The sequence below is a fragment of the Glandiceps talaboti genome, chromosome 20 (genome assembly GCF_964340395.1).
Source record: "Glandiceps talaboti chromosome 20, keGlaTala1.1, whole genome shotgun sequence".
Taxonomy (NCBI): Eukaryota; Metazoa; Hemichordata; class Enteropneusta; family Spengelidae; genus Glandiceps; species Glandiceps talaboti.
In genome coordinates, this window is record NC_135568.1 from 20,377,059 (window position 1) to 20,394,080 (window position 17,022).

Below are 17,022 nucleotides of genomic sequence, written 5' to 3' on the forward strand. Positions count from 1 at the left end.
TTTTTTTGTTAGGGGTAAGTTAGACTCCAAATTAAACTTATTGTTGATTTGTTATTTGTAGTGTACAAAACAATTTCAGGTAAAGTTGTGTTTGGAACAAAAGTTAAATTCAGTACTATGGTGTATACCAACATAGATGGATTTCTATTTGAAGACAACATATTGGCATAAAAAAAAGTCATACTAGGACAAATTAAATTTTTTTTTCAAGTTTGATAACAGTACAACAAGTAAATAGCAAGTGAGGCTGACATCAGACAAAAGCTAGTATGTAAATAAGCTGAAAGGTTAAAGGTCAGACACAAGTTAGTTTGTAAATAAGCTGAAAGGTTAAAGGTCAGACAAAAGTTAGTATGTAAATAAGCTGAATGGTTAAAGGTCAAAGAAAAGTTAGTATGTAAATAAGCTGAAAGGTGAAAGGTCAGACAAAAGTTAGTATGTAGATAAGCTGAAAGGTGAAAGGTCAGACAAAAGTTAGTATGTAAATAAGGTTAAAGGTCAGAGAAAAGTTAGTATGTAAATAAGTTGAAAGGTGAAAGATCAGAGAAAAGTTAGTATGTAAATAAGCTAAGAGGTGAAAGGTCAGACAAAAGTTAGTATGTAAATATGTTGAATGGTTAAAGGTCAGACATATGATGGTTTTCCCCTATTAGCTGTTCAAGTGCTACAAATCTGACTTGATGAGCCAGCAAGTCGGGTATAATAAACATTGTCTATTGTGAAACCTCACTTGCTTGGTTAATGGCTTCAACCTGTAATGAAAAGGTAGTATGTAAATAAGCTGAAAGGTTAAAGGTCAGACAAAAGTTAGTATGTAAATAAGCTGAACGGTTAAAGGTCAGACAAAAGTTACTATTTAAATAAGCTGAAAGGTTAAAGGTCAGACAAAAGTTAGTATGTAAATAAGCTGAAAAGTTAAAGGTCAGACAAAAGTTAGTATTTAAATAAGCTGAAAGATTAAAGGTCAGACAAAAGTTAGTATGTAAATAAGCTGAAAAGTTAAAGGTCAGACAAAAGTTAGTATGTAAATAAGCTGAACGGTTAAAGGTCAGACAAAAGTTACTATTTAAATAAGCTGAAAGGTTAAAGGTCAGACAAAAGTTAGTATGTAAATAAGCTGAAAAGTTAAAGGTCAGACAAAAGTTACTATTTAAATAAGCTGAAAGGTTAAAGGTCAGACAAAAGTTAGTATGTAAATAAGCTGAAAAGTTAAAGGTCAGACAAAAGTTAGTATTTAAATAAGCTGAAAGGTTAAAGGTCAGACACAAGTTAGTTTGTAAATAAGTGTAAAGGTTAAAGGTCAGAGAAAGTTAGTTTGTAAATAAGTGTAAAGGTTAAAGGTCAGACACAAGTTAGTTTGTAAATAAGCTGAAAGGATAAAGGTCAGAGAAAGTTAGTTTGTAAATAAGCTGAAAGGTTAAAGGTCAGACAAAAGTAAGTTTGTTAAAATAAACTGATATGGGAAAAGAGTATGAGGATTGCATGTTTGGGAACTTTACATCCATATTAAAGGAAAAGTGCAGTCAGACTTTCTTACTGCTATCATAACACCTTGGTAACCTATTCAACTTTGAAATCTCCCATGTCGACTTCATGGCAACTGTATTGGAAAATGACATCATTGTCAAGGCAAAGAGAAAAGTAATGCCAGATTTTATTGTGTTAATTTGTAAAAGATCTAACCATAAAACTATAAACTAATTTGTGTTTATTTGACTTACTAGTGGTGCCAGACTTTACAGAACCTATAAAAGCTGTGTTTGTCAAAGAAGGTGAGACAGCTCTCCTTACATGTAGAGTATGTGGAAAACCAAGGCCTGCCATTACATGGAGGGCACCAGACAAGACCCTACTTTTTCCAAATCCACGAATGGTTATGGAATTCAGTGAGCATGGAATCGTTAGTCTCAAAATTATGGGATGTACATGGAAGGATATGGGAGAATACACATGTACTGCTGTCAGTGACATAGGAACAGCTAATACCACAGGGGTGGTCACTGTACAAGGTAAGCTGTATGGTATAGGGTAATTATGTAAATTAGGAAAGGTATCACATGACAATTTGAGCCAATGATATGATGCAATGTAGGATAGGAATAAACCTTGACTTTACATACTTGTATGTTTGTAGGTATAAAGGTGGATCTTACTCTCCAATTGTTACCTTGAATTTTACTACTTTAACTACTTTACATAAGATTTACATATAGTCCAATTTGATTAAAATCTGATGTGGTGAAAGCGGCTAGATGCCTTTACTTACCTCTATATTTCCATCATTTTGTGTTGTTTGTTTCTCTCTCTCTCTCTCTCTCTCTCTCTCTCTCTCTCTCTCTCTCTCTCTCTCTCTCTCTCTCTCTCTCTCTCTCTCTCTCTCTCTCTCTCTCTCTCTCTCTCTCTCTCTCTCTCTCTCTCTCTCTCTCTCTCTCTCTCTCTCTCTCTCTCTCTCTCTCTGTTGACAATTATACTGACAAGTTATCTGTAAATACATGAGTGATGACAGTTAGTTGACTAACATAGTATAAAAATGGTGTGATTTACAGGTAAACCAGGACCTCCTGGGAGACCAAGGTGTCAGGAGAAACCAGGGGGTTGTGTATTAGTACTCTGGGATCCACCCTATCACAATGGTAACTGTCCTGTTACAGCATACACCATAGAATATATAGAACAAAGTTGTGGTAAGTCTGAATAGTATAGCATTGTTGTTGCCATGACAACATCCAAATGTAAGATTGTATTGACAAGATTGCACCATTGCCATGATAACATAAAAATGTAATGATTATTATTGCCATGACGACATATGAAATTTAATATTGTAGTTATAACATTGCTATTGTCATAACAGCATACATGGTATAGTGTTACTGTTAGTTTTCAACTGAGCAGAATTAGTGAATTCTTGGTGTTGTTGACTAGTTGTTCTGTTCAAGTCAAAATGATCATATCCATATTTTGAAACCAAATATAATAAGACAGTGGTCAGATTAGTGATAATATAGTGAGACAGTGGTCAGATTAGTGATAATATAATGAGACTGGTCAGATTAGTGATAATATAATAAGACAGTGGTCAGATTAGTGATAATATAATAAGACAGTGGTCAGATTAGTGATAATATAATAAGACAGTGGTCAGATTAGTGATAATATAATGAGACAGTGGTCAGATTAGTGATAATATAATAAGACAGTGGTCAGATTAGTGATAATATAATGAGGCAGTGGTCAGATTAGTGATAATATAATGAGACAGTGGTCAGATTAGTGATAATATAATGAGACAGTGGTCAGATTAGTGATAATATAATGAGGCAGTGGTCAGATTAGTGATAATATAATAAGACAGTGGTCAGATTAGTGATAATATAATAAGACAGTGGTCAGATTAGTGATAATATAATGAGGCAGTGGTCAGATTAGTGATAATATAATGAGACAGTGGTCAGATTAGTGATAATATAATGAGACAGTGGTCAGATTAGTGATAATATAATGAGACAGTGGTCAGATTAGTGATAATATAATGAGACAGTGGTCAGATTAGTGATAATATAATGAGACAGTGGTCAGATTAGTGATAATATAATAAGGCAGTAGTCAGATTAGTGATAATATAATGAGGCAGTGGTCAGATTAGTGATAATATAATGAGACAGTGGTCAGATTAGTGATAATATAATAAGACAGTGGTCAGATTAGTGATAATATAATAAGACAGTGGTCAGATTAGTGATAATATAATGAGACAGTGGTCAGATTAGTGATAATATAATAAGACAGTGGTCAGATTAGTGATAATATAATAAGACAGTGGTCAGATTAGTGATAATATAATAAGACAGTGGTCAGATTAGTGATAATATAATAAGACAGTGGTCAGATTAGTGATAATATAATAAGACAGTGGTCAGATTAGTGATAATATAATGAGACAGTGGTCAGATTAGTGATAATATAATAAGACAGTGGTCAGATTAGTGATAATATAATAAGACAGTGGTCAGATTAGTGATAATATAATGAGACAGTGGTCAGATTAGTGATAATATAATAAGACAGTGGTCAGATTAGTGATAATATAATAAGGCAGTAGTCAGATTAGTGATAATATAATAAGACAGTGGTCAGATTAGTGATAATATAATGAGGCAGTGGTCAGATTAGTGATAATATAATGAGGCAGTGGTCAGATTAGTGATAATATAATGAGACTGGTCAGATTAGTGATAATATAATGAGACAGTAGTCAGATTAGTGATAATATAATGAGACAGTGGTCAGATTAGTGATAATATAATAAGGCAGTAGTCAGATTAGTGATAATATAATGAGGCAGTGGTCAGATTAGTGATAATATAATGAGACAGTGGTCAGATTAGTGATAATATAATAAGACAGTGGTCAGATTAGTGATAATATAATAAGACAGTGGTCAGATTAGTGATAATATAATAAGACAGTGGTCAGATTAGTGATAATATAATGAGACAGTGGTCAGATTAGTGATAATATAATAAGACAGTGGTCAGATTAGTGATAATATAATAAGACAGTGGTCAGATTAGTGATAATATAATAAGACAGTGGTCAGATTAGTGATAATATAATAAGACAGTGGTCAGATTAGTGATAATATAATAAGACAGTGGTCAGATTAGTGATAATATAATGAGACAGTAGTCAGATTAGTGATAATATAATAAGACAGTGGTCAGATTAGTGATAATATAATAAGACAGTGGTCAGATTAGTGATAATATAATGAGACAGTGGTCAGATTAGTGATAATATAATAAGACAGTGGTCAGATTAGTGATAATATAATAAGGTAGTAGTCAGATTAGTGATAATATAATAAGACAGTGGTCAGATTAGTGATAATATAATGAGGCAGTGGTCAGATTAGTGATAATATAATGAGACAGTGGTCAGATTAGTGATAATATAATGAGACAGTGGTCAGATTAGTGATAATATAATGAGACAGTGGTCAGATTAGTGATAATATAATAAGACAGTGGTCAGATTAGTGATAATATAATGAGACTGGTCAGATTAGTGATAATATAATAAGACAGTGGTCAGATTAGTGATAATATAATGAGGCAGTGGTCAGATTAGTGATAATATAATGAGACAGTGGTCAGATTAGTGATAATATAATAAGACAGTGGTCAGATTAGTGATAATATAATAAGACAGTGGTCAGATTAGTGATAATATAATAAGACAGTGGTCAGATTAGTGATAATATAATAAGACAGTGGTCAGATTAGTGATAATATAATAAGACAGTGGTCAGATTAGTGATAATATAATGAGACAGTGGTCAGATTAGTGATAATATAATGAGACAGTGGTCAGATTAGTGATAATATAATAAGACAGTGGTCAGATTAGTGATAATATAATAAGGCAGTAGTCAGATTAGTGATAATATAATAAGACAGTGGTCAGATTAGTGATAATATAATGAGGCAGTGGTCAGATTAGTGATAATATAATGAGACAGTGGTCAGATTAGTGATAATATAATGAGACAGTGGTCAGATTAGTGATAATATAATGAGACAGTGGTCAGATTAGTGATAATATAATAAGACAGTGGTCAGATTAGTGATAATATAATAAGACAGTGGTCAGATTAGTGATAATATAATGAGACTGGTCAGATTAGTGATAATATAATAAGACAGTGGTCAGATTAGTGATAATATAATGAGGCAGTGGTCAGATTAGTGATAATATAATGAGACAGTGGTCAGATTAGTGATAATATAATGAGACAGTAGTCAGATTAGTGATAATATAATGAGACAGTAGTCAGATTAGTGATAATATAATAAGACAGTAGTCAGATTAGTGATAATATAATAAGACAGTGGTCAGATTAGTGATAATATAATGAGACTGGTCAGATTAGTGATAATATAATAAGACAGTGGTCAGATTAGTGATAATATAATAAGACAGTGGTCAGATTAGTGATAATATAATGAGACTGGTCAGATTAGTGATAATATAATAAGACAGTGGTCAGATTAGTGATAATATAATGAGGCAGTGGTCAGATTAGTGATAATATAATGAGACAGTGGTCAGATTAGTGATAATATAATGAGACAGTAGTCAGATTAGTGATAATATAATGAGACAGTAGTCAGATTAGTGATAATATAATAAGACAGTAGTCAGATTAGTGATAATATAATAAGACAGTGGTCAGATTAGTGATAATATAATGAGACTGGTCAGATTAGTGATAATATAATGAGACAGTAGTCAGATTAGTGATAATATAATAAGACAGTAGTCAGATTAGTGATAATATAATAAGACAGTGGTCAGATTAGTGATAATATAATGAGACTGGTCAGATTAGTGATAATATAATGAGGCAGTGGTCAGATTAGTGATAATATAGTGAGGCAGTGGTCAGATTAGTGATAATATAATAAGACAGTGGTCAGATTAGTGATAATATAATAAGACAGTGGTCAGATTAGTGATAATATAATGAGACTGGTCAGATTAGTGATAATATAATGAGGCAGTGGTCAGATTAGTGATAATATAATGAGGCAGTGGTCAGATTAGTGATAATATAATGAGGCAGTGGTCAGATTAGTGATAATATAATGAGGCAGTGGTCAGATTAGTGATAATATAATGAGACAGTGGTCAGATTAGTGATAATATAATGAGACAGTAGTCAGATTAGTGATAATATAATGAGACAGTAGTCAGATTAGTGATAATATAATGAGACAGTAGTCAGATTAGTGATAATATAATAAGACAGTGGTCAGATTAGTGATAATATAATGAGACAGTGGTTAGATTAGTGATAATATAATGAGACAGTGGTCAGATTAGTGATAATATAATGAGACAGTGGTCAGATTAGTGATAATATAATAAGACAGTGGTCAGATTAGTGATAATATAATAAGACGGTGGTCAGATTAGTGATAATATAATGAGACTGGTCAGATTAGGGATAATATAATGAGTCAGTGGTCAGATTAGTGATAATATAATGAGACAGTGGTCAGATTAGTGATAATATAATGAGACTGGTCAGATTAGGGATAATATAATGAGGCAGTGGTCAGATTAGTGATAATATAATGAGACTGTGGTCAGATTAGTGATAATATAATGAGGCAGTGGTCAGATTAGTGATAATATAATGAGGCTGGTCAGATTAGTGATAATATAATGAGACAGTGGTCAGATTAGTGATAATATAATGAGGCAGTAGTCAGATTAGTGATAATATAATGAGGCAGTGGTCAGATTAGTGATAATATAATGAGGCAGTGGTCAGATTAGTGATAATATAATTAGACAGTGGTCAGATTAGTGATAATATAATGAGACAGTGGTCAGATTAGTGATAATATAATGAGACTGGTCAGATTAGTGATAATATAATGAGGCAGTGGTCAGATTAGTGATAATATAATGAGACAGTGGTCAGATTAGTGATAATATAATGAGACTGGTCAGATTAGTGATAATATAATGAGGCAGTGGTCAGATTAGTGATAATATAATGAGACTGGTCAGATTAGTGATAATATAATGAGGCAGTGGTCAGATTAGTGATAATATAATGAGACAGTGGTCAGATTAGTGATAATATAATGAGACAGTGGTCAGATTAGTGATAATATAATGACACTGGTCAGATTAGTGATAATATAATGAGACTGGTCAGATTAGTGATAATATAATGAGGCAGTGGTCAGATTAGTGATAATATAATGAGACAGTGGTCAGATTAGTGATAATATAATAAGACAGTGGTCAGATTAGTGATAATATAGTGAGGCAGTGGTCAGATTAGTGATAATATAATGAGACAGTGGTCAGATTAGTGATAATATAATGAGACTGGTCAGATTAGTGATAATATAATGAGGCAGTGGTCAGATTAGTGATAATATAATGAGGCTGGTCAGATTAGTGATAATATAATGAGACAGTGGTCAGATTAGTGATAATATAATGAGACTGGTCAGATTAGTGATAATATAATGAGGCTGGTCAGATTAGTGATAATATAATGAGGCAGTGGTCAGATTAGTGATAATATAATGAGACAGTGGTCAGATTAGTGATAATATAATGAGACTGGTCAGATTAGTGATAATATAATAAGACAGTGGTCAGATTAGTGATAATATAATGAGACAGTGGTCAGATTAGTGATAATATAATAAGACAGTGGTCAGATTAGTGATAATATAATAAGACAGTGGTCAGATTAGTGATAATATAATGAGACAGTGGTCAGATTAGTGATAATATAATTAGACAGTGGTCAGATTAGTGATAATATAATGAGGCAGTGGTCAGATTAGTGGTAATATAATGAGGCAGTGGTCAGATTAGTGATAATATAATGAGGTTGGTCAGATTAGTGATAATATAATAAGACAGTGGTCAGATTAGTGATAATATAATGAGACTGGTCAGATTAGTGATAATATAATGAGACGGTGGTCAGATTAGTGATAATATAATGAGACTGGTCAGATTAGTGATAATATAATAAGACAGTGGTCAGATTAGTGATAATATAATAAGACAGTGGTCAGATTAGTGATAATATAATGAGACAGTGGTCAGATTAGTGATAATATAATGAGACAGTGGTCAGATTAGGGATAATATAGTGAGGCAGTGGTCAGATTAGTGATAATATAATGAGGCAGTGGTCAGATTAGTGATAATATAATGAGGCAGTGGTCAGATTAGTGATAATATAATGAGGCAGTGGTCAGATTAGTGATAATATAGTGAGACAGTGGTCAGATTAGTGATAATATAATAAGACAGTGGTCAGATTAAATGTAGTACCGTCGTAAAGTAGAAGGTACGTTGGTAGTTTCTATGGCCGGGTATATCAAGCTCCAAGCCTTCCCGTATACATAATACACAGTACGCATACGATGTACGATGTCACGGCAATTTTCGCACTGTATCAATAAATACGAACAAAAACCTTAATATTTATACATGTTCTTTAGAAATAACTACTCCGGTACGGTTGCATGGTAAAATTAATGTCCTAAATGATCACGTTTGGATGTGAATCGCGATCGTAGTACCAGGAGGTAGCTCCGATGTGGCAGCCATGTTTGTTACTGTACATTTGCACTGAACGTATTCGGTTATTCTTAGCCCAAATTCGTCACATTAAAAATGTATGTATTTCCGGCAAATTTTGATGAAAAATGATTTTCCATTCATGAAAATTAAAAATATATCAAATTTTAGAGAAATAAAGGGAAATGAATTGTTTTCAATTAATTTTTTATGAATGACATGCACATTTACAAGGTGAAACCAACAACTCAAAACTCAATACATGTACATCAACAATGCCATGTGTTGTGTGTGTAAAACATGCTTGCCAACATTACTGTATGTGTAACATCGTCTGTGTAACTATCAAACTCCTTCCTGAAATTTTTACATTGTCAATTATGTTAAAGGTTTGGAATTGGTGATCTCAACACATTTCAGTGCATTTTAGTTTGCTGAATGAATAAAATAGGAGTTTTTGATTTTGGAAACTTTTTTCACTTCCTAATATTATGATCTGGAAATATGCTAATGATATGCAAATAGATATGCAAATTAGGGCACCACTTTATTTTTCAAAATTGTGGAGAACCCTGAGTATGTGTCAATACTACAACAGACTTTCGATGTGCATTCTTCAGTGTCATGAAGAGAGTTGAACTCGTGTACTATCTTTGGCGCAATCATATAAAATATCGTTCTACTTATTTCCACATCAACATCGACCTCGGTATTTCTACATCGCCTCCAAAATTGTGCCAGCTTCCAATTCAATCAAGTTGTTAAAACAGCTACCACACTCAAACCACCCTAATAGACCACATCTATGTCAAATCTGCACACTCACCTATTGGGAAATGCCCATGTCATGCAAACATATTACAGCTACCATGATCCTGTAATATACCAGATGTCTCCCAACCCTTAGGTATGTAACCTTGTTTCACTGCCACACTATCCTACCCTCAATATATCCACTATCGGCCAATTTACACCAATCCAAACATCATCTGATTGCCTCTTCATGTCCCTAACTGTGCCTGGAACAACGCTTTTGCTTGCAAATGCATACTAGTTATACCTTAAGTTAATACTTGATTTGATTTGATTCAATAGGTAAAGGACCCAGTAAATGGCAGTTAGCTGTAGTTGCAGCAATTGATTTACAATTCATGATGGAGGATCTTAATACTGGTACATCTTATAGATTTCGTATCAGTGCACATAATGATATAGGAATAAGTACCCCTAGTGATCCTTCAGAACTCATTACAATATCTGACATTGGTAAGTCTTCCCACATCTCTCTCTCTCTCTTCTCTCTCTCTCTCTCTCTCTCTCTCTCTCTCTCTCTCTCTCTCTCTCTCTCTCTCTCTCTCTCTCTCTCTCTCTCTCTCTCTCTCTCTCTCTCTCTCTCTCTCTCTCTCTCTCTCTCTCTCTCTCTCTCTCTCTCTCTCTCTCTCTCTCTCTCTCTCTCTCTCTCTCTCTCTCTCTCTCTCTCTCTCTCTCTCTCTCTCTCTCTCTCTCTCTCTCTCTCTCTCTCTCTCTCTCTCTGTGTGTGTGTGTGATTGTGTATGCATGTACTTAGTCCCCATCGGATGAAGTCCAGATGGGGAGTTATGGATTGGGTTCCGCCTGTCCGTCTGCAGCCGTTTCATAGAGATGCCTGGACCGATTTTTTTCAAACTTGGTACAGAAACAACATACTACGGCATACAAATGCACGTCAATTTGTTTTATGATACAATGCAATATGACCGCCTAGCAGCCATTTTGTTTGTGAATTTCCCCTGTTCAAAGCCATAACTCAGACATGCGTGAACAGATCTCATTCAAAGTTGCTATTAGGACAGTGTTATATGACATACATGTGCATATTCATTGTTGTCATAATACGATCCAATATGGCTGCCTGGCAGCCATTTTGTTAGCACAACTGAACTGAGGTTCAGTAGTGCTATAGGGATCGCCTGGCGTCTGTCTGTCTGTCTGTCTGTGTGTGTGTATGTGTGTGTAAACAACTTAAACTCAAAAACTGCTGAACCGATTGCCATGATATTTGGTGGGTCCATTACCTTGGGTGTCTAGTTGGGAAATTGTTCAAATCAAAATGATCGCATCACAGATGTGTGATTTGGGTAAAAAAATGTGATTTTTGGTCAAAAAACTTAAACTCAGAAACTACTGGGCAGATTGGTGCGAAATTTGGTGGGAACATTCTTAAGGGGATGTAAAGTAAGATTTGTCCATGACGGGATGATTCCATCAGTGATATGCAAATTAGGGCTAAAAATGTGTCTTTTTGGTTAAAAATCTATAATTCCAAAACTACTGAGCAGATTGGGCTGAAAATTTAATGGGAATGTATCTAGGGATGTATGGACGAAGGAATATTAAGCATACCATGATTCCATGAGTGATATGCAAATTAGGTGTAAAAATGTTCATTTTTGGTCAAAAACTTATATCTCAAAAAGTACTTGGTCACCGAGTCTGAAACTTGGTGAGATGTTTCTGCATGTTATTCTTCAAAACATTTTGACAAAATTGGCCCTAGCAACCATGACCACGCCCTTAGCAACAACCAAATGGCAGTATATTTTGGTCAAATAACAACATCATATGGTAGGCAAATGAATAAACATTCAAAAAATGTATGCAAATACCGTAGCAACCATGACCACGCCCATAGCAACAGCCAAACGGTCGTGTATTTCACAAAGATAACAACAGGGATTAATAGACAATTGAATAAACGTTCAAAAAATGTATGTAAATTTGCCTAGCAACAAGACCACGCCCATAGCAACAGCCAAATAATCATGTATATTGCAAAGATAACAACAGGAATAGAAAGACAAATGAATAAACATTCAAAAAATGTATGCAAATGTGCCTAGCAACAAGACCACGCCCATAGCAACAGCCAAATAATCATGTATATTGCAAAGATAACAGGAATAGAAAGACAAATGAATAAACATTCTAAAAATGTATGCAAATGTGCCTAGCAACAAGACCACGCCCATAGCAACAGCCAAATGATCACATATATTGCAAAGATAACAAAGGGGATTAATAGACAATACGCCGTATTCCGGTTATCGAAGAAGCCCCGAAAAGATAAAAGATATGATTGTTTGGCCACTAGGGGCGCTGTTTTAGAACCGGAAGTGAGGGCCAGAATTGTAGCGCATTGTTGCAAAGCATAGAGTCTATAGGCATCGTAACCACTGACTAAAGATTTTCTGTCATTCCCCGTAACTTTACGCTATAATATTGCATTATCGCCCATCAAATAACGAAATAGCAAATTAACCTCTTGTTCTCCTAATATTTCGCGTAAGTTTGGCTCTGCAATTCGACGGTGAGGAAAACCCAAAAGTAGCAACATTTTGAAACGGGTAGTACACTGACATCTCACTCACGTTTTCAGTGTGACCTCGTCCATTTGCGTTACCGTTGGAGAAATTGTAGCGATTGCTTCCAGTCAAACATCGGAACGGAAAAAAGGTACAAAAACAGAGGAAAGAACCCTCAAAATCACAATATATGCTACAGTTATTGCAGCTTGTATAAAACCAATCTGATTAAAATCCGATGTAGATGTCGGCTAATCGTTCATTGCTATTTTACTTTCGTTATTGTGCCTGAATTGACCTTCGTGGTACATGTTTGATCGCCTCCTCTACCGATCAGGACAAAAACGTAAACATGTACCACGAAGGTCAATTCAGGCAAAATAACGAAGGTAAAATAGCAATGAACGATCAGCCGACATCTACATCGGATTTTAATCAGATCGGTATAAGACATGGTATGATGAGTGAACCACGTAAACGTTACATGGAAGGCCGATTCATTGAAGGGGTGGGCGGTGTGGTACATCAATCACAATAACAATATTTATGATTCGTTGCCGACTTCAATGGGTTTTTTATACACTGATGGTCCTGAATGAAGAATAGCAAGCTAACCAAAGTGTGATAGTAAAGATGAGTATATCAATACAAATATGTTTATGCCAACTTATAACCAGTACATGAAATGTTTTTTTCCGGACAAAGTTTTATGATTTCACCCGTGGTGCTACACCACTGTTCTAATAAACAAGAAAGGCCTAAGTATGCGTCGACATCAGTTACAATATAAACATGTGGCTTGGTAATTGTCGACCGAACTCTCAATATTGCAATGACTGTAGCTGGAAGCTGTTCAATCTGATTAAAACCCGATGTAGATGTCGGCTAATCGTTCATTGCTATTTTACCTTCGTTATTTTGCCTGATATTATTTTTCTTGGTACATGTTTACATTTTTTAGCCTGATCGTAGAGGAGGCGATCAGGCAAGCTAAAAAATGTAAACATGTACCAAGAAGGTCAATTCAGGCAAAATAACGAAGGTAAAATAGCAATGAACGATCAGCCAACATCTACATCGGATTTTAATCAGATTGGAAGCTGTTGTCAGATTTGTAATTTTCTAATCGTTCTTTTGTCAAGCAACAGACACCAGTAAGGTAAAGAAATATGTTTATCATGTCTACATCGGGTATATTTCGAAGGTCCTCCGTCCAACTTTCAATGTTTCCGCTGTCGATTCAGTTCTATCTTTTGATGCTTGACATCCACTATTCGTCTCCTCTTCCGTTCTCTCAGAAAATTATCATTTTCTAGTGTTTCAAGACCAAGGTTGACAGCATTTCTGGCGATATCTAGTAGATTTAGAAGTAGTAATTTTCCACTCTTTTATGAATGCACGGAGTTCTTTTACGCCCATTTTGTTGACAGCTTCATACATCGCCATACTATTAGATGCCATGACGAAAATTCTGGCCCTCACTTTGTCAGATATGGTGCGCCCTCTCGCGATACTTTCCTGCGAAACAACCGGAAGTTCGATAACCGGAATACGCCGTATTGAATAAACATTCAAAAAAATGTATGTAAATATGCCTAGCAACAAGACCACGCCCATAGCAACAGCCAAATAATCACATATATTGCAAAGATAACAACAGGAATAGAAGACAAATGAATAAACATTCAAAAAATGTATGTAAATATGCCTAGCAACAAGACCACATCCATAGCAACAGCCAAATGATAGCATATATCGTAAAGATAGCAACATGGTTGGATAGGCAACTGGATAGTCATTCACCAAATGAACACTTATTGTTCGCATGTTAGCATTTTTAAAAACTGTACAGTAGTGCTACAACGCCATTGGCGGTATTTTTGCCACAGTTTACATGTCAAAATTCAAGCCATAACTCTGACATGCTTGAACAGAGTGGTGATATCAAAAACAACCATATGAGGCAAAACAACATTAACCAGGTTTGAAAATGACAACATAAACTGCCAGTTCCTTAAAACCCAATCATAGCGGGGATTATGTCATTTTCAATGACTTGTTTATCACAATATCTGATATTGGTAAGAGTATTTGTGTGTATCTCTGTGTCAGTGTGTGTGTGTCAGTATGTATATGTGTGTCTGTTCATCACAATATCTTACTATGGTAAGTGTATATGTCTGTGTCTCTGTCAGTGCATGTGTTGATAAACGGTAAGTGTATATGTCTGTGTCTCTGTCAGTGTGCTGATAAACAGTACGTGTATATGTCTGTGTCCTTGTCAGTGTGTTGATAAACGGTAAGTGTATATGTCTGTGTCTAGCTGTCAGTGTGTTTATAAACAGTACGTGTATATGTCTGTGTCTAGCCATCAGTGTGCTTATAAATGGTAAGTGTATATGTCTGTGTCTCTGTCAGTGTGTTGATAAACGGTAAGTGTATATGTCTGTGTCTAGCTGTCAGTGTGTTTATAAACAGTACGTGTATATGTCTGTGTCTAGCCATCAGTGTGCTTATAAATGGTAAGTGTATATGTCTGTGTCTCTGTCAGTGTGTTGATAAACGGTAAGTGTATATGTCTGTGTCTAGCTGTCAGTGTGTTTATAAACAGTACGTGTATATGTCTGTGTCTAGCCATCAGTGTGCTTATAAATGGTAAGTGTATATGTCTGTGTCTCTGTCAGTGTGTTGATAAACGGTAAGTGTATATGTCTGTGTCTAGCTGTCAGTGTGTTTATAAACAGTACGTGTATATGTCTGTGTCTAGCCGTCCGTGTGTTTATGAACGGTAAGTGTATATGTCTGTGTCTAGCTGTCAGTGTGTTTATAAACAGTACGTGTATATGTCTGTGTCTAGCCGTCAGTGTGTTTATGAACGGTAAGTGTATATGTCTGTGTCTCTGTCAGTGTGTTGATAAACAAGAAATAATAAACCCTTAGGTCACAATTCATTTCCGACTGAATGAGGGAAAATATTGTGAAATAATATCATTATACCTTCTCAAGAATTATTCATGAAAAATTGGGAAAAATAACGGTGATTTGGAATGTTTTGACTCTTATTTTGAACACCACACAACCAATGACATGATCAGAATTAATTGTTAGTCCCCGCGGACGAAGTCCGGAACGGAGACTTATGGATTGGGTTCCGTCTGTCCGTCCGTCCGTGTGTCCGTCCGTCCGTCCGTCCGTCCGCAGCCGTTTCTTGGAGATGCCTGTACCGATTTTTTTCAAACTTGGTACAGGGGCAACATGTTATGGCATACATATGCACATCAATTTGTTTTATGATACGATCCAATATGGCCGCCTAGCAGCCATTTTGTTTGCGAATTTTCCCTGTCTAAAGCCATAACTCAGACATGCTCACACAGATCTCATTCAGAGTTGATATTAGGACAGTGTTCTATGGCATATATGTGCATATTCATTGTTGTCATGATACGATCCAATATGGCCGCCTGGCAGCCATTTTGTTTGTGAATTTTCATGTCCAAAGCCATAACTTAGACATGCTTGAACAGATCTCATTCAAAGTTGGTATTAGGACAGTGTTCTATGACATACATGTGCATATCCATTTTCATTGTGATACGATCCAATATGGCTGCCTGGCAGCCATTTTGTTTGCAAATTTTCCATGTCCAAAGCCATAACTCAGACATGCTTGAACAGATCTCATTCAAAGTTGGTATTAGGACAGTGTTCTATGACATACATGTGCATATCCATTTTCATTGTGATACGATCCAATATGGCTGCCTGGCAGCCATTTTGTTTGCAAATTTTCCATGTCCAAAGCCATAACTCACACATGCTTGAACAGATCACATTCGAAGTTGGTATTAGGACAGTGTTCTATGACATACATGTGCATATCCATTTTCGTCATGATACGATCCAATATGGCTGCCTGGCAGCCATTTTGTTTGTGAATTTTCCATGTCCAAAGCCATAACTCACACATGCTTGAACAGATCTCATTCAGAGTTGGTATTAGGACAGTGTTCTATGACATACATTTGCATATCCATTTTCATATTGATATGATCCCCCATACCCGACCAATCCTTTATTGTTGTAGGCATGTTCCATGTCCGACAAGCAGACACAACATATCTAAGTCTGTTTGATTCAGGTTCACAAGTGTTGTTGCGTGATCAGAGTAGTGCTAATTCCTTAAAACCCAATCATAGCGGGGACTATGTCTTTCTCAATGGCTTGTTGTGATTTAGAACGACCAGCATACAAAACCCATATTTTGTGTTCAAATGCATTCAACCTGGCTTGTGTGTGGTAAAATTTGTAGTTTGAGTTTTCCAATAATTCATACTATGAATAGACACCGACAGTATTTAGAATTGTTGACATCATTGTTGTTGTTGTTGTTGTTGTTGTTTACTATAGATGGATGTGGTGATAACCAACCTGTTCAATGGCAAACAAACTTTGATTCTGTCTTCTCAGAGATGAGTGAAATAGGCAGGTAAGTTAAACAAACAAAACACACACTAGTTCTAAACTTTGCTGCAACACCAAACATGTTTATGTA

The 17,022-nt window shown here is 35.3% G+C and overlaps 1 protein-coding gene across 1 annotated transcript in view; it reads left to right on the forward strand.

The window, feature by feature from the left end:
• Positions 1-17,022, forward strand: part of LOC144451069 (triple functional domain protein-like) — a 365,406-nt gene that overhangs the window by 322,385 nt on the left and 25,999 nt on the right. The window contains exons 43-46 of the mRNA XM_078141839.1: positions 1,725-2,009; positions 2,547-2,684; positions 10,222-10,392; positions 16,878-16,956. Coding sequence (XP_077997965.1) covers positions 1,725-2,009; positions 2,547-2,684; positions 10,222-10,392; positions 16,878-16,956 — 673 coding nt within the window. The remainder of the gene's footprint in view (positions 1-1,724; positions 2,010-2,546; positions 2,685-10,221; positions 10,393-16,877; positions 16,957-17,022) is intronic.